Source organism: Meleagris gallopavo, chromosome 2, assembly GCF_000146605.3.
Source record: "Meleagris gallopavo isolate NT-WF06-2002-E0010 breed Aviagen turkey brand Nicholas breeding stock chromosome 2, Turkey_5.1, whole genome shotgun sequence".
NCBI classification, from domain to species: Eukaryota; Metazoa; Chordata; class Aves; order Galliformes; family Phasianidae; genus Meleagris; species Meleagris gallopavo.
In genome coordinates, this window is record NC_015012.2 from 64,224,464 (window position 1) to 64,248,703 (window position 24,240).

General features: G+C 40.8%; 1 protein-coding gene across 3 annotated transcripts in view; it reads left to right on the forward strand.

Annotated features, from left to right (window-relative positions):
* The window catches only part of LOC104909850 (tyrosine-protein kinase Fyn-like), a 41,453-nt gene extending 17,213 nt beyond the window's left edge, over positions 1 to 24,240 (forward strand). The window contains exons 2-5 of one of the 3 annotated variants that reach the window (XM_010707528.3): positions 4,799 to 4,933; positions 19,124 to 19,381; positions 19,963 to 20,059; positions 23,439 to 24,240. In XM_010707528.3, coding sequence (XP_010705830.1) covers positions 19,135 to 19,381; positions 19,963 to 20,059; positions 23,439 to 23,559 — 465 coding nt within the window. In that variant the 5' untranslated portion in view covers positions 4,799 to 4,933; positions 19,124 to 19,134 and the 3' untranslated portion in view covers positions 23,560 to 24,240. Of the gene's footprint in view, positions 1 to 4,798; positions 4,934 to 10,971; positions 10,991 to 19,123; positions 19,382 to 19,962; positions 20,060 to 23,438 lie in introns of those variants that run through there. The other 2 variants (XM_019613065.2, XM_019613064.2) reach the window with 2 other exon arrangements.

Consider the following 24,240-nt stretch of genomic DNA (forward strand, 5'->3'; position numbering starts at 1 on the left):
ACATTTCCTGTTGTAAAAATACTGGAAGAGCCTGCAGCATCCAAATAACTGATAATCCACTGTCACTGAAAACTGGAAGTCAATTAGACCAGCATGTTTAAGGAAGCATTCAAAGCGTGCAGCTGATCAGCTCTGCAGTGCTCGGAAAAGACGGTGAGCATGCACTGCCTGATAACTGCTGTGACTGTCTGCAACTGCAGCTTTGCACTATGGAAGGAATTACAAACCTTGACTCGTCATGCAGCATAATGATACGGGTTCATTTGATTCCTGTTTTTTGTTTTGTATCATCTGTGTATCTAGACAAAATTGCATGCGTAATTTTATCCTCTCTATTCCGTGTGCTTTAATTCTGCAGTGCAGATACTTTATTTATCTCTACCTAGAATAATGCTGGTTTGTAACACTATTCCTCAAGTTGTCTGACAGTGCTATTAAATCCAAGCTGTGCTAACCGCCCTGTCACTGCACTGCAAGAGCAGCCACAGAGGTGGGAATCCAATTTAATAGGAGAAAACTTTTATTTTGATTGAAGTGCTTTTCTCATTTCTGGTTTTAGGAAAATATTTCAATGTTTGCATCCTATACAAATGCTTTAAAAATTAGCACAACAGCATGAAAAATTCCAGGAATTCCTAAGGACATTCAGTCTTACTTTTGATCAGCCTTTGTCATCTGACTCTGCTGTAGCGGATCCAAAATTTTCTTTCTGGAAAGTTGCACAAGGGGCACGACACCATAGCATTACAGTGACTAAACTCTCCTGATGATGATGATCTTAAAATCCTAATTCCATGGACAGCAAAACACTTATGTAAGTCCCAGCATACCTTAAAAGACCCTTTAGCCTCTGATGATCAGGCAAGCTGTGGATCATACTTCATGGCCATACTGTGGGGGCGGATCCTACAGAGGGTAAGAGATGAAGGACAGGAGCTTTTTTTGTTTGCACGAGGCCGGTTTTTATGCCCAAGATCAATCAAATAGTTTAGTGGCTGTAACATGTGCTCGTTCATCTTTCCAAGACCTCGTTTCTTAGGGATGTTCAAAACTATAATTTTTATCTGTCTCTATCATGGTTGGATGCAGACTTCTATTGTGATAGAGTGACCCACACAAGTAACTGCAGAAAAGGGAAGTGAGAATCAATTTCTTCAGAAGACTTTCTCTGCTGGAAGTACTCTGGGTACACAGAAAGGGGAAGCCTTGAGAATCTCATCTGGTTTTTGTGTGATACAATTACAGACAATCTGCCTGAACAGACTGATGGGGAGCTGGAGGAATGAGAGAAAAGGCAAACTGAGAGTAGCAAAGGTGGAAACTTATCTTAGGAAATGAGATAAAAGAGAGAGGAGAAGATCAGCATGGAATTTGCTCCATTGTGCTGTATTCATTGCATAAATCTGAGGGAAGGGCCAAGTTCCACCTTGGTGTTTTCACTTATGAGTTCCAAAAACCTACACTATTGCTGTGTGTTCTTTTCTCTTTGTCTTTCATACATAATTTTTTTTAGGAGCATCTGTGACCAGTTAGTTGAGTCTTTTATTCTTAAGCTTCCCTGGTCTGGTTTCCTACCATAATTCATCTTTCCTTTGCAAAAAATATTCCCAGCTTCTGTTCTTGCAGTCCCTGTGCAAAGAAATAAGCATCACTTCATTGTTCTCTAGCACCAAACTATGCAGCTTCAAAGTTGCATAAGTTCGGGTGTTTCGATGAGTGGTAGGGCAGAAATGTGTCATCCTGACCATAGTGTTGAAAGCAGGTCCATACAATCCCTCAAAGTTTGGAAGAATGAGAGAAAAGGAAGAAAAACAATTTGCTTTAAGGGGAGGGTGCTGTGTTGTGACTCTTTTCAATGTCCCATGATCATAAAGGACTAAATTATTCTGTTCCTGGAGTTTAAAATTAACATAATCTATGGAACAGATGTGTGTCATGCACCAAGAACAAATTATATATACAAATCATATAAGTTTAAACTATAAATCAAATGCTGTGTGTATATATATATGATGCTTTGGAAGTGTTTATCTAGTTTATCCATTTCTTAGGTGAGATGTGTTAGATTTTCTGCTGAGAGGTGAGCACGTGCTTGGCTGGGTTTTAGGTAAGGAGAGGAGACCTGGTAAAACCCTCTTCTAGTCTCTGTTTACATCAGCACTTTCGATCTGGCTGTGTCCAAAGCAATTATGTCAAAGCAATTGCCTGCATTTGTTTCTTAGCATGTTCTCTGGCAGCACTGTCGCTTGAGGGTCAAACTGGAATACATTAAACTGGAATTGGGGCAGAAACTGCAGCCAGCTTCAGGTCAATGATGCCTCTTGAGATTCGTGAAAGTGACACTTCTGGGGTTCATTGCATTAACTTCCATAGCATCGCTGTGTCTGGCCTGGGTGAGTTACAGAGGCAAATCATTAGTCTCACTTCTCCCATTTAATTCTCTCTCTGTGTGTCTGGAGTAAAAGGACAAGGCTAGCATTTGGCTTATACTTTAATATTTCAAAAAGGTTTTTGTCAGTCCATATGTTAAAGATACTTGCTTTTATCTAGTCTCTATGCATTTATGTTTAGGAATTAGCCTACAACTACTCTGTCTTTTGAAGTAAATTTGTGGATTCTAGCTATGTGATGTTTGTAGTCTAAGTGGAAAAATAGTACATTTTTCATATAAGCAAGCTTTCAGAAGGCCTAACAAACACGCTTGCACAACTGTTTAACAGGACATCCTGGTACTGTAGGATGTAGATGGGGATGTGCCAGAGGAAAGGGGGAGAAAAATGCATGTGGGAGGACAGCAAACATTAAGGTATAAAAATGCACTATTCAGACTGTACTTTATCCAGCTTTGATTCATCTTCTGCTAGAAGCTCTGCAATCTTGATCAAAGTCAACTTTTCCAAAATTTTTGCTCTTCAGTGAACAAAGAATTGCCAATCACACATTAGTTTTCGAGCCTTGAGATCTGTTGATAGGATTACCAGGTTTAGCAGAGTTGGTTTGGTGGTGGCATGTGTGTGAATGCATGCGCATAGAGGTACATAAATATTACATTTGGATGGAACTTTTTTCCCTAACATTTTCACAAAGTTTTTTAGTTTAGTTCACTCTACAGAAGTTCTGCACTTTGACCAGTTTACATAGGATGGAATGCTCCCTCTATATTTGTAACCTAGTAGTACAACTTCACTGTGCTGTGTTTGCTGTAGAGTCATGAATAATTAACTGTAATGAAATTTTTATATAATATAATGCCTTTAAAATCTTCAGGGCAGCGTATGTGAACTAAGTTTGAGCTCAAGTAATTGAAATTATTTTATGTATTATTTGCAGAATGTACTTTGCAGCATTCGATCATAGATGGGTTCATCCCAGAAGCTTAAAATAAGCTGGCACAAATCAAACATTCCCCAGCCTTTATTCCCCCCACACATTGATGGTATTAATATTTTTGGCCAAAGGCCTGGGTAAAGACAGACAGCATGAACAAAGACCTTGTGCTGTGTCCTTAAAAACCACCAAATCTAGATATTGACAAGCTGTATGAGAAGCAAATTGAGTAGCCACTGCCCTCCATAGAGCACAAGGTCCTTAGGAGCCCACCTGCCAGCGTCCAGGCTGGGAACACAGCAGCAGAAGTTTCCTTGGTAGGTTTCCAGGTCCCTCAGCAAGTGATAGGAAAGGAGGTATGCATGTCCTGAAGGAGCTTAGGCGTGTCTGCTCAGAGACACTAGCAGGTTTCCTGAAGAAGGTAGCTGGTTCTTAAGTTCATCCTGAAAGAATGAGGCTGGGAAAGGAACTATCTACAGGATAGAGAAAAGTCCTTCCTGAGGTCACCTTCTTTGGCTGTGGGATCCTGGGGTAGGATCTATCTGTAAGCAGCAGACAGTAGATCAAGTGACTTGCTGAAAGAAGGGCTCACAGGTTCTATCTACAGAGCGTTGTTAGAGAGCTGTAAAGCCTTCTTCCATTTCCAGAAAGTCACTTCCTTGTCATCTCAGTTGTCAGCAACTTTGTGCAGTGAAGTGTTGTGTGGAGTCAAGTGGTGGCAATCCAGAGAGCTGTCTGCAGATCCTATAAAGGGATGACTGCCATCCATACTAAGACACTACCTCAGCCCCAAAAGACTGAGTTTTCCCTACAGTCATTCAGCGTGCCATGAGCAGGAAGGTTGTCAGGATTCCTAAGAGGAGCGAGCTTTTTTTTTTTTACTGAAAACATAGGACACTGATGCTGTGATTGTTCCCCTGACCTCCAATTTTTTGCAGGCTATAGATATCTACTAGAGGTCCCGCTAACCATAGCTGAGTGGATGTTCATCCTTAAATCAAGCATAATCATCTTCACAACTTGGCAGAGATGGACAGTACATCACATGTGATGTGAAGGGTTAATTAGTGATTAACAACCCCTATGTGATCATTAGTATTAAAAGAAAAGAAAAAAAAAAAAGAGCCCCTGCAGTCTGGATTGGATTCGTTTCCAGTTCCGCTGAGTTTTCCACTTTTGCTATAGACCCTACAGTTATCAAATTTATTTCCCAGATGAATACTCCTATGCTGTGAACAAAATAACACATTTTCCCTCAATCTTTTTTGTTTATAATGAAATCTTCTGCTCTTCATTGTTTTCAGTGCTTTAGTCTTTTTCTTCCGGACATGCTTCATTTTTTTCAACACTTTATTTGAAAAAATGAAATAGCAGAACCTGCTACGTTATTCGAGTAGAAGAAGAACAAGAGTCAAGTACAGAGTTACTATAACCTACATATTCATCTTTTGTTTTTCATTTGTTTCTACAGCTGAGGCTTGCATTAGCCCTTTTGGCCACAGCGTTTCATTGGGAATCCATGTTCAGCTGATCACCCACCAGGACGCCTGGTCTCATATTTAGTCTCTGCTTCAGAGGATAGAGTCCTCTCTCTCCCTCTCATCCTGTAAGTATGGCCTCCATTATTTTTCCTAATACAGTGGTTTTACACTTGGCCATATTAACACCTATATTGGGTGCTCACTCCCATCTTTCTGATCTCCTCTTACTCTGTCTCAGACTTGTACTTTTGTTTGTTGGTTGTTTTTTTTTTGCTGTCCCCATTCTTGTTATCTAACTGTAATTACTTAACTTTAATCCATGTTGCTGATGAGGCTATTGAATAGCAAATAAACGGTCACTAGTTCCTGTGGGAAGCCAATAGGAATCCTTTTGTTCTCTAATAGTTTCCCATTTACAGTTACACTTGGACTTCTTTCATTTATCACCTCTTTAATACATCTAATATGACTGTGGATTCAGACATGACTTCATCATAAAATATATTTGACTTTTTTGCATGACCGCACATATTACTCTCCATATATGGACACCTGCTCTGAATAGATGAATGGATGGAGCAAATTCCACATGAACTACAAAGCGTTCAATTTCTTTGATATTCTGCAGATTGAGTCAAATGACTTAGACTTCTAATACTGTCAGCAGCACTGCCTTCATCATGTGAACTTGTAATGTTTGTATGAAATTACATCGGATTAGTTTGACAGGGTCTGTTTTTCTTACAGCCAAGTTGATTGACTTTAATTATAGAGCTTTGTTAAAGCATATATATTATTAATCTAGTCCTGTGTTTGCTGTTCTAACCTCTGCAAAATACTGGAAACAAGCCAACTGGCCTGTAATTACCTTTTTTCCTTCTTAAACATTGACCCAGCATGAGCCACCTTCTTGTCCCCACTACTTCCCCAGCAGCCCAGAACTACTTTAGAAGCAGAGCAGTAGCTCAAAAGCTAGCTCTCCAAAAGCTTCTGAGACAATGAATTTGAAACACCCTGAATCTTGTACCACTGCTAGGTGCTACTGTAGATGGAAATTTTTTTGTCATGATCATAAAAATAACACCAGGACTTTTACCTGTGTGCTAATCAGAAATATTTACTAAATGACTTCTGCCTCTGACGTATTGTTAGGAATTACTCCCACTTTTATTGTTTGGGAACCATCTTTTATAATCTGCTTATAAGAATGAAAAATCACAAATCTCATTTTATCTGTTTTCATTTTTTTCTAGTACTTTCTTGCGTCCTTTATGTAATCTTTATTTTTTCTTGTTATTATCTTTTCTCCTTCGTGTTTTGATTTTATATATAACACGTATTTTTTCACTTCCCTAGTTAAGCCCAGTTGTTGGATTTTTCATTGTATGTTATTTTTAGCTAGTATAGTTTTCTTTTCATGGTTGAAACATTTTAGACATTTAGGAAATGTCTTAAACTATATGCAGACATCAACAATTTTCTTTAAATTCTATCTCCAGCCTGATTTGACTCTCATTTGCTATAGTTTTTGATAATGCCTCTCAGAAAGCATACATTGTTTTTAATTTATGTATAGATGAACAGTTTGTGTTTATATATTGTCTAAAATTTTAATGGTCTGGATTTGATGGCAGATTGTGTTAGTTATTTGCAAAGAAACCATCAGTCCTTTTCTGTGTAAACAAGTAACCTTCTGGTTTGTGATCATTTGTTCTCTACTGACACAAGATTTACAGTAGGGACTGTCTAGTTCCTCTGTTAACCATCTAAGTCATATGGCCAGCATGACACTGCACTTGTGCGAGCACTGCTGCTCCTGCGTGTTGCTTTCCCTGTCCGGGGCAGAGAGCAAGTCACCAAGTCCCACTGTGCTTGATGTGGTAGGGTGACCAAGGGATTTAGCAATGTGCTGTGTAATTTTTGCTGTTGAAGCCATGGTCACAATTCTGAATTCTCCATTCCCCTTGGTACTGCAAGGCCCGTATTGTGTATGACTCACTGACAAAGGTCAGCTTACTGGCAAGAGACACTGAAGAAGCCAGTCGTTCCCTCCTGTTCTGTGATTTCAGCTATCTGTAACATTCCAGGTAATACTTCAACCTGAATGTATCTTAATTCATAAATATCCAAGATTACTTTCAAGTTCTTGGCCACTCAAACAGATGTTGTTTGTGACACATGGGACATGTGACATAGGAGTCAATTCCCCTCTTTCAAGTGGACTTCTTGAGTTCATTACAACTATTTCTTTTTGAGATTCTAATAACCAAAATCTAGCTATTAGTTTTCAGTCATTAGCAATGCTACTCTGCAGGCAAAGGTTTTATCCATTTTTATAGATGCTTGTAATTAGCACATAAACAGCTAAAAAGGGTCATCTTCTTACAACTTCTGCTTTGGTTAATGTTGTGCTTGATACCCTGCTTTTGTGCTGAATGTACTTTTAGTTGCTTATTTAATCTGGCTTCTTTTACCAGCCTGATCAATGGAGTGTGTATTCCTTTCCTATTGAGAGGTCACTTTCTCTTTACAACATTCTCTTCCCATGATCTGCAAGTCTGACATTCTGCAGTCTTCAGGATTTTGTCTTTTTGTGTGAGGTGGGAGGGAAGAGAAGGAAGTCTAGACAGGATCTCCAGATCTCCTGAATGATAAGTAGTTATGTAGTCACAAGGCACTCACTTCCAATGAAACCCCTGGAGCCTGTCTGCTCCAGATTATGGTCCAGTTCTGCTCATCTCTTTTGTATCAAATGCGAAGAAGCAGAGAAATCTCTGTTGTCTGCCTCTTCCTTTGCAGTGCTATTTTTCATTCTCCTGGTGTGGATAGTTGGAGCTGTTATCAGGCCCTTTACTGCTTTATAACCACTCATACTCAGAGAACCAGTTAAATTGGGGAGAGCATGCAGGGATCCGGAGGGGGACCTCAAGCACCATCTGGACACTGCCAGTGTCCAGAGGATGTGCATTCGCTTGTTCATGCATGTGCTATTTGCTCGTGGACCACCTGAGGTTTTTTGGGCCTCTGTGCTCCCTTGGATTACAGGTCAAGGAACACTCTTGTAAATAATCCTGCATGCCAGGTTGAGCAAATGTCCACTTAGGCAAACATCCACACTGTTCTGCATGACTAACAGGGTCTTCAGGTGTGTTTTTAGACCTTTGCAAATGTATGTTCCTTCACAGGCCACATTTAAAGCACAGTTTCTTCTCTTAAACATATAAACTTTGAGAATGAAAGAGGAAGCAAAATAAATAACGAAAACACACTTCTTCTGGCTTCAAGGGGGGATTATTAAAAATATTCACATCTGATGTTTTTGTCACTCATCGAGTCATAGAAAAATGAGCTGAAAGAGACTAGTCCATCATTTTGAGCAGAGGGAGTGCAATGTCTGATATCTAGCTTTCACATTGCCTTGGGTTGTTTTGTTGTCCTTGCCAATAGGAAGAATTTTCATCCCTGACACATAACCTAAATATCCACAGCTGCCATTCAGTCCATTATTTCAATACAACTTTCTGCTTAGGCCATGAAGGATTAAAGTAGGGCCTCCTGCCTGTAGCTGCACTGATGGGACTGCAGTATCTTTAATCTAAAGTACAGGGCTCTGACCTGTAGCTGAGTCACTACACATGAGTATCCCTTGCAGATCATGTGAAATCCCTTGCAGTATGTGAAATAACCTCAGGTTCACGATGAAATCAAAGTCATGCATCCTTCTTTCTCTTACTTGCCCTCAGACATGGACATAAATCTTTAAATCAGACCTACCATATGCTTAGTGATACTTAGGTATTTTAATCAATGTGAAAGGAGCCTGCAGCTGTTTGCTCACTTCCTTTGGAAAATGCACCTCATCACAGCAGAATCTATTTTCACGGCCCTTAGCTGATATCTGATCACTTTTAAGCTTAACCTTCTTTGCCTAGCAGAAGTGACCTGCAGTTTGTAGGGTCCTTGGCAAAATAAAGTTGAGAATAACTGGACTTAGTGGAATTGTAGCTGAACAGCAGAGGACTGTATGCATTGGCTCTGCCACTCTTCTGCATGAGACAGTGCCGGTGAGGACCTGTATCCTTCTCTGTCCCATTGTCCAGAATGTTCTTCACTGTAGTCTCAGCTTCCTGCACTCTCTCTCCAGATTTCAAAATCTCTCTTCAAAATGGAAGAGATGGCAGTATGTAATCTGGTAATCCAAATTCATCTCCAGGTTGCATTCCAGCTCTTGACCATCAGGTTAATGTGGTTTAACCTGTATAACTCTGAAGTTATTTTCCAGGCTGGGAACAACCAGATGTCCACATTGCTTGCTGTGGTGAACTGAGTCTGGCCGGCAGCTAAGCTCCCACCCGGACACTCACTCACTGTGCCCCAGCAAGAAAGGGGAGAGAAACAGAAGGGCAAAAGCCAAGCGAGCTCACGGGTCGAGATATAAATGGTTTAATAAGTGAAAGAAATAAAAAGAAAACAAGTGATGCAAAAGTACTCCCTCAGCACCTCCCACGAGCAGAGCAATACCAGCCAGCCTCAGAGCAACAGCTGTTTTCAGAAAACTCCCCCCCCACGCTTATCGCTGAGCATGGTTCCCTTGGGTTGGTTTGTGTCAGCAGTCCTAGTTGTGTCCCCTGCTGCCTACCCCAAGCCCACTCACTGTGGGGGTGCAGGGTAAGAAACAGAGAAAGCCTTGATGCTGTGCTAGCATTTCTCAACAGAGACTAAAACACTGGTGTGTTATCAGCCTGTTTTGGTCAGATCTAAAGCATGGCCACCGATGAGCTGCTGTGAAGAAATTGACTCCATCCCAGCCAGACCTAGTACTCTTACCTAAGGTAACTCAGCTGTTAAGCAGTGAAACCACAGTGGCAACAGCTAGATTTGAGAAAATAGGTCTCACTTATAGCACTATTTTTTTCTGTGTCAGTGTAGGCAGAGTTGTAGTCCATTCCCACTACTGACAGACTTCAATGCTCCAGTTATTCAATTGCCTTTTTCACCACATGGTTTCCTTCTTCTCTGGGGTCTCCACCTTCAAGTTTTTTTTGCTGTTGTAGCTAAAGCCATTTGCAGGTCTGGTGAGAAGACTGGAGATTTCTTGAGACCTGGCCTCAGGCAAATTTTTGCTCCTGTTTAGGAAGGAGGGTCCAGTCAAATAGGGAATCTAAGGAACATTTCTAAAATAGTAGCAGTAACCTAGTAACCTAGGCAAAATGTGTGCCCCTTCAGGAAGGAGCAGTCTTAAATGTTCTCAAAGCATATCTTTTTCTTGTTTGAGACTCAGCTTGCTCACGTTTTGTTTCTGTCACAGCTTCTGATTTTTTTTGTAACAAACTAGCAGTCACGCAAGGCAGAGATATTTGTGCAAAGGCAAAGAGGGGTGAGGAGGCAGCAATGGTGTTTTTTGTTTGTTTGTTTTTGTTTTAAGAGAAAATCTTTCTCTATGCATCTTATATGTTTCAAACAAGCAAAGAGGCAAAATTTCTTCACCTCCCCTTTTCCCTTCTCTTCCCTATCCATCCGTATTCACATTTTGCATTCCCCTCTGTGCAGCTCCCATGCTGTGAATCAGATGAACACCCATTAATCCTGAGTAGATTCTAAAAATAAGAATTGAGAGGAAAAAAAATCAGAACAGTGTGCATCAACCTGCAATCATCTTTCAGTTCTCTTGGGGCGGGGGGGTAGGGGAAGAAATAGGAAATCAGAGGAGACACTGTTTCACTTCTTCTCTTTCCAAGATAAAATGCTTCTGACATTTGCAGCAGTTGTTCTTCTGATAGAGGATTTCTAATTTATATACTTAAAAGGCACTTTAAAATGTAGGCACATTAGCTCAAAATGCTTATGCAGGCCATCCACCCACTTCTCTCAGCTGCTGAATAGAGCTACCACAAGCAACTTGATGAAGGAGGAATGTAGCTTGAAATCATGCTACTGAATTTACATTGTCTTCTTAAGTGCTACTCAGAGCCGAGGACAGACCCATCCTTTCTGTGTTTTTCACTGCAGAGTAAGCTGTGTGTTCACTGTGTGTAGTTGCTGCCTTTAACTGTTAATTTCAAAACTTCCCTGAACTCATCTTAAGAACAACAAAAAGGAAAGAAATCCTAGCTGAAGGTTTGTGTCTGACTCGCTCTTCAGTGTGAATGCAGAACCTGTGGGTGTTCCTTATCCACTTGGCTGTAAGTAAACTTCTTTCTTTTTGATTGCATCTGAAGTTTGGATGTTGGTGGGGAAAGAAAAAACCTGGGAGAGCATCTCCTCATAATTCATCTTCCCGTTCTGCGTTTTTCTAGGGCATCCTTTTTTTTAAAGAAATCAGTACCCTAACACTGCACAAGGTGTAACTCAGTTACTGCTACTTTAAGAGATTTCAGGGTGAGACTTTTTTTTAATTACTTTGTATGTTCTGTTCTGGGTTGTTGGTTTTGTTTTTTTTTTTTCCTGGAAGGAGTATATCACAGAGAATGGAAAAGAATTTGCTGTATTTGAAAAAGACAAGGCCATAACATTCACAGACTCAGTTGGCAGAGAAGCTAGGAAACAGGGAGGGTGGCAGAGTGTCTTTTTGATGGCAGCTGGGAGGGTTCATCTCCTGCTCTTTCATCATTTGCACTGGGGAGCTTTTGATTGTGGCCACATTGTGGTAACGCCACAATGACCTTTTGGTCTTCCGAGTGACCCTCCCCAGCCAGCCTCTGACCAGCCCCACCACAGTAGCCCTCCAGTCAGCACCATGCATGGAGGCAGTTCTTGTCTCTCCTGCCCAACTGGAGCACTGACTTCCTTTTTCTTCTCTGGCCTCTAATAAATGTGACCTACTTCTGTCTAGTTCCCTTACTATGAAGCGACACAGGGGTCGGAGAGGTACTGTACCCACTGAGCATGACCAGCAAGGTGATAGATCTGTCAGAAAATTCATCACTGGCTTTCAGTGATCCTGCCCCATGAATCATGCTCTCAGCCTCTGACAGAAAGCAAGTCTGGTTGCAGTTCAGTGAAATCCTTCATCTTGCACTGCCTTTTGTTAGTTCTGGCCTCAAAGGCTGCCCAAAACTAAACATGCAAGAAACAGCACAAGTCTCATTTTGTGTGACTTTTATCTTGGATCCCAAAGCAGGCAAGGAAGTAAGGCAAGCACAGAGCAGCTATATTTGCAGACATATTGCAACTTAAACATGGCCTGTCATGTCAGGAAGGTGCCATTCCCAAGGCCATGTCCCAGTCATGCTTCCAGTGGGGAGTAACGGCAGGACAGAGAGCGCCCTTCCAAAGCTCTCTGCCAGTCCTACTGATCTCATGACCATGGGAGCTGCTGGTTCCCTTGAGGGCTTCTGACACTTATTACAGAAGTCTTCCACAGCAACTTTATGCCAACAAGAAACAATAGCAAGGGCGCTCCAGTATTCGCTTTGGGCCGGCAGTACGGCAGCAGGAGTTCATCTAAAACCACTCTTCCTGCTGTTCCTGTGATGGAAGTTCTCTGACACTGAGCACTGCCTGCTCCTGTTGCCAGGCATGGGGCTGCTGCAGGCAAACAAGCAATTAAAATGCAGAGATTTTTCTGCTCAGCCCACTGAAGGAGAATCTGGTCGTGGAGCTTCAAAAGATTCCCTTCAAAAACAAATGAAAGCAGCCTAAGCATTTTTCAGTGCTGTTTTCTTGCAAAAATGCTGTTTCAATGAATTCATTGATCCTGCTAATACTCAACTCAAAGTTTTGCCCTGTTGTTTCAGGCCTTTTGTTCAGGCATACCACACTGTGTGTGTGTGCGTATTCTTAATAGTCACAGAAAACCCAGTACTAGGATTGCATCTTCTCTGATTTCCATTTTTTAATGCGGTATGACAGGCACTGAGCACATACATGTAGATTTGCAGGAGGTCTACACAAATCCCCAGTCGCCTTTTAATGCTGAACCAAATCTATCACACAGCAATAAACCTCCCTTCTTTCTGGATTCAGCCATTAGTGACAGTGGTTCTGATAAGAATTGTGTGTGTGTATATATATATATATAGTAACCAGCAAGCTATCACCCTGAGAAATAATGAATACACTACAGTTCCAATCATTTTACAACATTTTTTTGTATCTTTTTGACTCCTGTAAGTTGCTGAATCACTGGTCAAGCTGGGATGGAGGCAGTCCTCTAACAGATCTGCTCTGACCAGTTTTTTAGTGCTATTCCACATGTTGCCCTGAAAACAGATTCTGCGCATCCAAAATATTACTATCAGTGTACACCTAATTCAAAGAAAGGTCATTGAGCAAGTAGCTTGAAAATTCTCTGTAGGACAAGTTTTAAGTGCCTGTTTGTTGCCCATCTTGGGCAGCCTTCCTAATGACTTATTGTAATACTCAAAGTGAGTGAGCAAGACTTTTCTGAAAACCAGATTTTTTAATGTGTCTAAGACTTGTGTTTGAAAATACTTACTCCCTCAGTTTCTCTCCAGGGATCTACTGATGGTGATGTGAAAAGTAAAACAATTCCAACTTCAGGGTAAATTTCTGTGTTGATTATTCTCTCTCTCTGGCCCGCAGGAGGCATTCCACGGAAAGCTGAATTCTCTTTCAAAAGTTCTTGTAGTTCTTATTCTTGGAAAGCCTGTTCTTTCTGCATCTTCCCAGAATGTGGCATTTTGAATATTAAATCCTACTGCAACTCATGAAACTTGGCTTATTTGATGTCACAGTCTGATATGCTGTGGTGCTTTCAGCGAAACATGAAACACCAAGAAGATATCCCTTTGGGAATATTTTGTTCAGTGCCATACTGGATGCAAGCCTGGTTTGATTAGCAAGTACCACAGAGACTGAATAAAAGCCAAAGGTTTTATTCTTCTGATTCCTTTTCAACATGACTGTTTTTTAATTCAACTTTCCTGCTGGTGCTTTCCTGTCAAGATTTGTAAGATTTGGTCAGAAAAAGACAGTTGACAGCTACCATTCAACCAGTCTTTCCCTTTCATATCTCTCACTGAAAGAAGTTCTCCAGAAAATAGAGATTTTCTCCACAGAAAGCTGTGGAGAGAAAGAAGAGTACAGCCCTGCAGACTCCACACTCTCCCTATCTCTTCACCCCACAGCACATGGGAGCATGCAGAACAGGTAGATGTTCCCCTGCATCTCCCCCTGCCCCCCCCCCTCCCCCAAGCATTTTAAGAACACCCTTTCTCCCGAAGGTTATTTTTTTAGAAAAAAAAATCAGGTTCTGAAACAGGTACTGTAATTCAGTGTTTCAACCACAAGTTACAAAACCTTATGGGAAAGCTTCTGATGCTGTGAGGCACTGAATTTACACTAGTTGTTCTCCCATCCATCTCTTCTTCATGATTTGCAACTGCAGAAGCTTGTGTAGGCCAAGTCTTATCAGTACTTCTTATTTTTCACATATGTCACATTTTGCTCTTAAAGTACAAGTAGAGAAATGAGCTTTTCTTTGTACTGCTGGACTTTTCCCAGGCTTTATCACCAAACAGAAAACTGCACTGAACATAATTAAGGAACAATGAGTATATAAAAACTTAATAACAATAAAATTACCTTTATTTCTTTGTCAAATAATGTTTCCACCATGTGGGAGGAAATTACTCTTCCGGTTAGGCTGATGTTGGATCACTTGCAATGTAAATGTTAGAGTCCAAGAAATATAAGAGGGACAAGAAAAGAGACAAATACTGTAATGGTTATTTTCATTTGTCTCTGAGGAAGTCTCAGAAACCATGTAAATGTTTTATATTTTCATGAAAACACATGTTTTATATTCCCATAAAAATGCATCTTGAAAACAAATAAAATCAATATGTTTGCATAAGAAAAGTTAATTTTAATTAGGCTGGTTACATACCTTTTAACAAAATTGGTGGCAAATTATGATAGCACTGCATGACTCTATAACTCGTACATCTGAGAAACGTCTTTCCCAATGGAAATGGAATAAAATCTTGTTCCTTTACCATAAGTTGCACAGCATGTTGGATGAACAATATTATATGCTTGTCTCCTTAGAATTCAGTGTAAAACAGCTCCAGATTTGGTGATCTCAGTGCTGGCTGAATAACAACACTCTGTGATACTGAAGGAGATTAGTTTTTGGACTCCATTCATTCATGTAAAGACTGATGCTGAATGGAGTTTACATTTATTGTCTATGAAAAGCCTGAGTTAGCTGAAATCTCTTGAAGCATGCACTCACACATGTATTCTCTCACATTTAGTAAACTCCCCATGATATAAAGTAGCTGGCTGCAGTCTTTCAGCCAGGAATAGACAACTTTAAAGGAGTTGGCTTGAAAAGTTGCATGCACGTTAACACCATCTCTTACATTTTACAACAGACTACATTCAAGCAGTCTTTATGCTTGGATTGTGTGGACACTGACAAAGTGGAAAAGGACAGTAGAAAGAAAAAGCCTTTCTATCAGTCACCAACTTTGCATCAAATTCTCCCTCCCTGTATGCTGCCAGTGCAGAGAAAAGGAGCAAAAAACCCAAACAAAAATCAAAGCAGTGATAATTCCTTGTTTTTCTATTCACATTATTCCTTATAAAAAGAAATCCCCGAACCATTTTTTTTTCTAAGACTACTGGTACACGTGTGCTATCTCCTGGCTTATTCACTTTTTTTCTGAATTAATACTTTGGAAGATTTTAACTTTTTCATCATCAACTGACTAGAATGAGTAAATGAAATGTTTAGGTTTGTGATAGCTCTTGTGACTTGGTACATGAAATCTTCCCAGATTTCTGTGGGAAATCTTACCTGTTCAGCTGAAAGCTTGCAAATGAGTGATAGTACTAGTTGAAAAATGATTCTCTCATACATAAATTTTCATGTCTGCAAAAGCAGCAGCTACAAGAAAACCTCTTCTTGCACTCGCCGTCCCCAGTACTCTCTGAAACTTTATGTTTCTCGTATTTTTTTCTTCTTTCGTTCTTTTGCTTTCTTTTCTACATTTTTTTTCCAGTGAAAGCACATGGGAACAAGTAAGAGGAGAGAGGGAGCTGGAGGGGGAGAGGGAGGAGGTGATAGAGTTTCACAGGGAGGTAAGGTTTCAATCCAACAAAAAGGCTCCTGAGATTCTGCATTAAATAGTAAAAAGCCTACATTAACACTCCACTGGTTTGTAGTGAATGAATATATATGTGCCAGCACTTGCACCTCTTAATCAGAGTACTTCAATAGCTCGCTCATCTCCATCTGAGACTCTTGACAGGGGATTTCCCTCACAGCATCACCTTGTGCGGCAGCATTATGTTCAGCCTCCTGAGTCTTGCTTCTTGTGCTCAGGTCCAAGAAACATGTCCCTGACTCATCCCTCCAACTCGACACACTGCACTGGGCTACCCTTGTACTGACTGCATTGCAACAAGCTCTCATCCTGCAGGTCCACTGCTCTCCTTGTGATTCTGCTGGGCTCCCTTGTGTTTCTGGGGATCCAAAAGAATCCAGGAAAGCTTTACATGTAGGTGGGCAAAAACAGCATGGAGTTATTCACTGCTCACACAAAGTATGGACGGCACCAAGCTGAGTGGCAAAGTCGGTAGTCTAGAGGGAGGGAAAGGATGCAATCCAGGGCAACATGAACATGCTTGAGAGTTGGATCTGTGGGCCTGTGCAAACCTCATGATGTTCAAAAAGGCCAAATGCAATGTCTTGCATCTGGACTGGAACAATTCCAAGCACAAATACAGTCTGGACAGAGAACAGATTGAGGGCAGCTCTAAGAAGAAGGACTTGGGAGTGTTGGTTGGTAAGAAGCTCAACATGAGCTGTCAACGTGTGATCCAGAAGGCCAACTGTGTCCTGGACTGCACCAAAGGAAGTATGGCCAGCAGATCAGGGAAGTGATTGTCCCCCTCTGCTCTGCTCATGAGAGAGCATTGGCAGTATTGCATCCAGGCCTGGGCCCCACAGCACAAGATATGGAGCTGTTGGAGTGAGTTCAGAGGAGGGCTACGAAGATGCTCAGAGGGCTGGAGCGCCTCGCTTATGAGGAAAGGCTGAGGGAGCTGGGTTTGTTCAGCTCTGAGAAGGCTCCAGGGAGACCTCATTGTGGCCGACAGGAAAGCTGGAGAGAGACTTTTTACAAGGGCACTCAAGTGCTAGGACATGAGGTAAGAGGGTAGAGTTAGATTAGATACAAGGAAAAAATTCTTCTCTCAGAGGATGGTGAGGCATCGACACAGGCTGCCCGGAGAAGCTGTGAATGGCCCATCCCTGGAGGCGTTCAAGGCCAGGTTGAATGGTGCTTTGATCTGGTGGTTAGCAGCTCTGCCCACAGCATGGGGTTTGGAACTAGAGGATCTTTAAGGTGCTTTCCAACTCAAACTATTCTGTGATACTACGAAAGATGACTTGGACACCTTTTCACCCGGTGTGGTCTCTGTGGGATCCCCTGGGGTCACTGCCAGTCCTAGGGATGGACAACCTCAAGCCCCAGCACAGAACTCTGTATCTCCAGCCCCAGCTCTAAAGATTTGGTAAGGGCAACTGAGGACTGATCAATATGTCTCAGAGAAATGGAGAAAGATGAAAAGGATACCTTCAAATTGAGCTAGGATTGAAAGGTAGTAGATGTGTGCTAACTGCAAGCAATATAGCTCAGGGAAATATATCAAAATGAAGATTGTTTTTCTGAAGAGGCTTGCAGAATAACTGACAGTATCTTCAAACTGTGGAAAATACCCTTCAACAGAAGGGGTTTTTAATTAGGCAGGTTAGACTTAAGGAGAGGGTATCTCTGAAGGTGTCTCTGAACTGTCACAGACAACAGGGAGCTACTGCATAATTTTTCAAGTGTTAGCAGCAGAGGAATATGCTTTTTCTGAATCCCAGGAGTTTGTCAAAACTAATTTCCTGTGTTGATGTTGGGGTAAAGCATACAAAATAGCCAGCCTGGCAGCTACAGAAAAATGAGGATATTTGAAAAAGGATATGCTTTTTATTTACTCTAAGTGACGGATATTGGCTGAAATGTAAAAAGAAATAAGGGGAGAAAAATGTGCTTTGCTATACTTTTTTTTTTCTGTGCTGTGCATTTTCTGCTTGCCTACTTATATATTCTGGAGAAACTATGCCTAGGAATTCAATTTTTTTGAAGATTTTTTTCTGTTGTCACTGCTTTTTCTTTGCAGTGCTAATGTCTAGAGCACAGTTTGTGCCAAGCAGTAAGATTCACTGCACCTGTTCACATTAAGTGTCCATACAGATGGATATCTGATTCCCTAGATCCATCATCTTCAATTTCAGAAACCTTTATCTTGTGGCAAGATTCAGCTAGCATCAATAGCAAGGAGTTCAGTAGCATCAGTACATGAATTCAACATCAGAGCTTACAGAGGAAAAATAACACCAGGTAACAGAGCTGACCTCTGAAGGCTGAGTCTAAATGTGGTGGTTCATCCTCTGTTTCCCTCTACCTACACAGAAGTAGTTTCTTAACTTGTCTGCAGTTAACACTACAAGAGATTATTACCCCAGGCCCTGGTAGTGCCCCATGAGGATGTTGAATATGAGATTATGAGAATTAAAAAACATAGAGCAAATTTTTCCAAAGGGTACATTCTCATTTTCCCCGTGTCAAAGACCTGTGCTTTGAGGCTGTATTCATATACCATGTTATTTCCTCCAAAACTTTCTCAGCTTTTTTAGCTCATTTATATTTTCAGCTATCCCAGCATCTGGCATCAAGATGTTTTATCCTTCAGTTCAGTATTGCATAAAAGAGCATTACTTTTGTTTTAAATGCGTTATCTGATGAGTTCACTCCTCCTTTCCTGTGCTGTGATAACTATCGGCTCATTGTTTCTGCTTTTCTGTCTGGCACATAGAGCTCCAGCAAAGAAAAAAAGGCCACACTGCCTTTACATGAAAGAAGCTCTTGCATGGTTGGCAATATCAGAAGTGAACAGTGAGTTAAGTGCCTTGCTCTGGAGGCAGACCTGAACAGCTCTAGCTATACTTTTTGGCTGTGGCTTTGTCTTCTGGTTGTTCTGTCCTGGCTCAAAGGGCAAGAAAGAGAGGTTTCTTTCTCCAACTGCCTCCATGCAGGCAGTTTTCTGGAACAGATGGTCAGAGATCTGAGGCTGCTATAGGAAAAGATAGGGCCTCCTTCTCTGGCCCTGGTAAGGAAGAATGTGTCGTGAGCTTACCCAGTATGTTGCTGTTTATTTTCAAGCAGGTTCTTGGGTTTGTTTTCAAAAATCAGCTTTTGAGTAGTGAACTTAATTTGATCCTCATCATAAGTAGGTTTGAAGGAGACCTGTGCTCATAAGTGTGCTAATACCTGTCTTTCTCCTTCCTCCCATAGGATTTTAGATAATGGGCTGTGTGCAATGTAAGGACAAAGAGGCAACAAAACTGACTGACGAGAGGGATGGGAGTTTAACACAAAGCTCAGGCTACCGCTATGGCACAGATCCCACGCCACAGCACTATCCAAGCTTTGGTGTGACTTCAATTCCAAACTACAACAACTTCCATGCCACGGGAGGCCAAGGACTGACAGTGTTTGGTGGAGTCAATTCCTCCTCTCATACAGGGACACTACGTACAAGAGGAGGAACGGGTGAGTTTCAAAGTCTTGTTTTGCTGCACTTGTTAAGTATCAATCACATTATCATGCCAGGGTCACAGCTGTCTTGGCATGCTTTGGGAAAAAGTTACCTCATTAATTACTGCAAAGATTGCAGTTGGAATGGAGCTGGGTCTTCATCGCTACCCTTGCAAGCTGCAGATGGTATTTCACTTGGGGGATGAGAAATTATGTATACATGTCCAACTGACTACTTCATCCCTCTATCAGGGAATGGAAAGTGTGGTCTAAGCCACCTCAAGAGGTTAATAAGAAACTCTTCATGTAGATATGTCTACACTCCCTTCAAAACCTCCTTGCCTATTTGAAATGTTTGCATTGTGTGTGGCCACCAAACCAAGAGGACTGCTACCTCTACAAACTGAAGGAGGTGGTATGCCCACTGGCTGCATAAAAACACAAGGATTAGCAGGAGGTGATACCAAGAGGCTTCAGTTTATTTTGCTCCTCAACAATTGAAATGGTCTACATTCGGCTTAGTCACCTGGCCTCCTGAAGCTCCTTTCCCTTCTGTTTTTGGTGTTGAAATGTAACTCACTTATCTTCCTCTTCAGGTGTAACTCTTTTTGTGGCGCTTTATGACTATGAAGCAAGAACAGAAGATGACTTAAGTTTTCACAAAGGAGAAAAATTTCAAATTCTTAACAGCTCGTAAGTTTTAGGCTTGGAAATAAGCTTTTTAATATTTTGAAATTTACAATGTTGACAATTATATTTATCTTCCTACATTATTTGTAAAATACAATGTTGGACATTCAAGATATGTAGAGATTTTATTCTGCTTATTTACTTGCCTTTGCTTTTAAAGTGCTTTATTTTAGAGAAACAAAAACTCAACCGCATGCAGCTTTACTTCAAAAATAAACATTTGTTACATGTTCAGAACTGAGAGTACCAGTTGTGAGCTTTACCAGAAGTAATAGAAATTCTACAAGATTGTACTAGCACTTTCTACAAGCTGATGCAAGTGTCTCTGCACAGGAACAAGCTAAAAACCAATTCACAAAGGAGAAATTGCACAGACTTGCATGTCAACATAGGTTTAAAAGCCATAGTTCTTTAAAGTAGGTGATATATTCTGAGCTTGCTAGTTAGTGAAATGAAAACGCATCACTGTACAGTTGCATTTTGCATGAAAGCCACATTTTCATCCTGGAAATCGTCAACTTAAAATTAATTTTATTAACTGTCCAGAGGAAAAAAAAAAATCCCAAAGCAATTTAAAAATAACATCTGAAAATTACTGTGCTATTGACCTATATCAGAACATCTTGTAATTTTTGGCTCAGAACTTAAATTTGAAGGCTAAGTATTACATTCAGTATTGCTACCATGTATAGGCAGAAATGGGTTAACCCCCAAATATGTAGTTTTTAGAGGCTTTTTGATATTTTTCTCATTTTTATTTCTTATACTGTGTGACAGTGAGGCAAGCTCATCCCTGGTGTAGTTCCTGTTCATTTTAATAGAACAACTCCAAGGTTGGAGTTGGTTCAATGTGAATTAAAGTTAAAAAATAATAATTTTAAATCAGGTAATTCTGTGGAATATTTCATGAAGCCAAGGAGCTGAAGAGCTTTGATGTAGATGAAAGCACAGAAACTTCAGTTACAACTTGTAGAGAGAGGAGCAGTTTAAAAACCTCTCTACTTTTAAATTACCCCTTGGAAAAAAATTCTTTTTAACCTATTATCCCTTTTTTTCATGTTGCCTGCTGCTTTCCCAATGTTATGTGAACTGTGCCATAACTTGAAATGAGCAGATAATGCATGCATTATAAATTCTTTACACGTACCAGTTGATGAAACTAGGGGGTGCTCACAGGGACTTGTGATGCAATGACACTTGGAGTCAGTGGGACAGAGAGATTGCAGGTCGTTGCAGTGCAGGCATTTTGATGCAAGTAGTTACTGCCTGGAGGAAGGTTACTTAAGAGAAAAAAAAATTAAAAAAAAAAAAATACAAGCACTACTGACTTTCCTGTAGGGATTTAGAAGCTCAGCTCCCAGCTCAGCCTACTCTGCTTATAACCACTGGACCTAATCATGCCTATGGAGTACTGACAGCAAGGCTGGGAATCTCTAGAGGACAGTTTTCTGTGAGAATGCTTCATCTCTTCACTTCTATCAGAAACAACATGAAAGCAGCCCATTTTTTTAGAGTGCCCTTTCTGCTTGCAACCAGGAAGCACAAAAGTGCACTAAACCAGTTTTTCAGGAATTTTTAAAGGGGTCGGGTTTTTCATAACTCTGAACAAATGAAATTTGATTTGTGCTTTGGGTGAAAAGTTCAGGTCAGCAAGACCTGAACAGAGGCATACAGAGGGTATCCCTGCTTTTCTGGTGCTTTTCTGGAGTGGTTTGGAGCAGAGACTGACTTTAGAGCCCAGAAACACCCCACTATCACCATCTCCACTGCCACTCTTGCACGCCGTACTCTGACTAGCTCCATTGAGTAGTCTTCTCCTAACCTGGGTTTGTCAGGTGGGTGTCTAAAATTAGGAGCTGTGAAAAAAAGATAGTATTCTTCCTCCTTTCTGGCAGTGCTTTGAGAGATTTTAGGTTTCCCTGCCAAAGCAGAGAGGGGTGTTCTTGTTGTTCTGATGTAGGGCACGTCTTTTTCCCTCCCTAGATACGATGAGATACCTCCATCTAGTGGACTGTCTGTGCAGTAAGGAAAAGAGCTAGTGATGATGGTACAGTTCTGCTGGCTGTTTCTAACTGCTGTGAAGGAGCTGGACTGTTTGTCAACCATCATATGGCATAATCTCTCAGAAATCAACTACAGCAGCATATGGTAGTAGTGTTAGCACTTCAGCTGGAAAAGTTAGGAACATAAACAGGGCCATTTGCCTGACATGCTAATGCACATAATATGTATTAAAATGGTGACAGCTGCCAGCATCTAGAAAAGTTAGTTCTTATTCACTTTTTGAGCTGTAGAATTGAAAACATTATTTTTTGATCCATCACAACTGTTTTCTAGTTGTTTTCCATATTCTTTCAAGCTGTTAGAGAAAGTGGAGTTGAAAATGAAAAGTAAGAGCTCACCTTCACACAGCCTTTCCTGCCTACTTCTAATAGCCCAGTCAGTGTGATTTCTGTGACTGCTTGCTTACTGAAGAGGCTGAATGTGACAGAGTGACAGAGAGAGAAACTGAGAATTAGCTTCTAAGCAGTCCAGAAATAGAAAAGAGAATGTTTGTTCTAGCAGTAGGAGTTAGACTTTAGTGAATCTAGTGCTGAGAACTAAATACAAAGTGCTAAATTCTAAATCATTGCGTCCTATAAAATGCTAAGCAATTAACATCTGTTAAAGCTGGGAGTTCTACAACAATGTGCAGTGTCTGAAGGACAGTTCTGTATCTGACTGTAGACACAGTTATCTGACAAAAACTGATGTTGAGCCCCATGGAGTAGTGCCATAAGATTGTCCTGCATGGACTCCTTAATACTGAAGTGTCGTAGAAGGATTTGGGGCTGTACCTATTCAAAAATGCAGCTAAGTCCTTTGCTAATTAAGATATCTCCACCAGGTGACCAAGAGAAGGAACCAAAAAGATGAAGTGAATCTTTAAAGACAGTCTAAAATTCCATGCTCATAGACATTTTTTGATGTCTTGGAGTTTCAGATGGATTATGCTTGTGGAAGTTTGAATGCCATGTTAGAATCAGCAGTGAATGTGACAGAGTTCCATTTGGCAGTTTTCCTATAAGCTCTCTCAAGGCTCTGCATTAGAATAATTGCTACGGAGACAGTTTTCAATATTCTAGTCCAAATTCAACCATAACCAAACCTGCCATTATGCTCCATTCAGAAGCTGTGTTACTAATCACTGCTGAAATAATAATAGGTGCAAAGAAATATGTAGATTTTTGTGGTTGAGATGCAAGCGGTTCTCTCCAAAGTATACCCTGATACAGAGAGGAGCTGCTAAGAGTTCTACTACCTGCCAGTTCTGTTAGCAGTCATATCACTGTCCATACAACTCTTGTCTCTCTCTCACTTTTCCTCACCTTTCTTTCTGCAGGGAAGGAGACTGGTGGGAGGCTCGGTCCCTGACAACAGGCGAAACTGGTTACATTCCCAGTAATTATGTGGCTCCGGTCGATTCCATCCAAGCAGAGGAGTATGTTTTCTTTTTACCATAAAGACCCATTAGTGCTGTTTTAGAGGGGATTTGAGCTTGTTTTGATGGATTACAGTGATTTTTCAAATGCCTTACATTATTTTTATTTCAGTTCTTGACTGCACTGATAAATAATTAGGTAATTAGTAACAAAAGAAGCACAAGCTCAGTGTTTTTTCAATGTCAAAACAGAGGAAGAAAACCTTAAGGAATGCTGGTCTGTTTCCTTTATTCAAGTATCGACTAATTTCAAGAGAAATATGCCCTCACTTTTCCTGAAAGAATTTGCAAAAATGTTTGGAGTCAATTAGTGTGCAGACTGTCTCTTAAACATTTTATCAACAAATACCTTCCAAGAGGTTGAAAGCCTACTAAGCATACAGTAGGCAGCATAATGAGACATTTCTATGCAAAAAAATAGAGTGATGTGTGTATCCATATTATTTCCAGTGTCAAAGTTACGTTGGAGTATCTCACGTGTCTGCATATGGCAGTGGCTTGTGGGCATCTATATGTCATCTGAATCAGTTCCGCAGAAGGCCATGGGCTCTACTATTGTGCTACTGCATTCTGTACCCTTGGTTACTTTGTCTGTAGCTCACTGACATTTTTCTGATAACTTAGTTGTAAGGATACCAAGTATCATCATCTGGAATAGCTTTGTCTTACTTGTTTGTGAAACTCCAACCAACCAACCAACCAA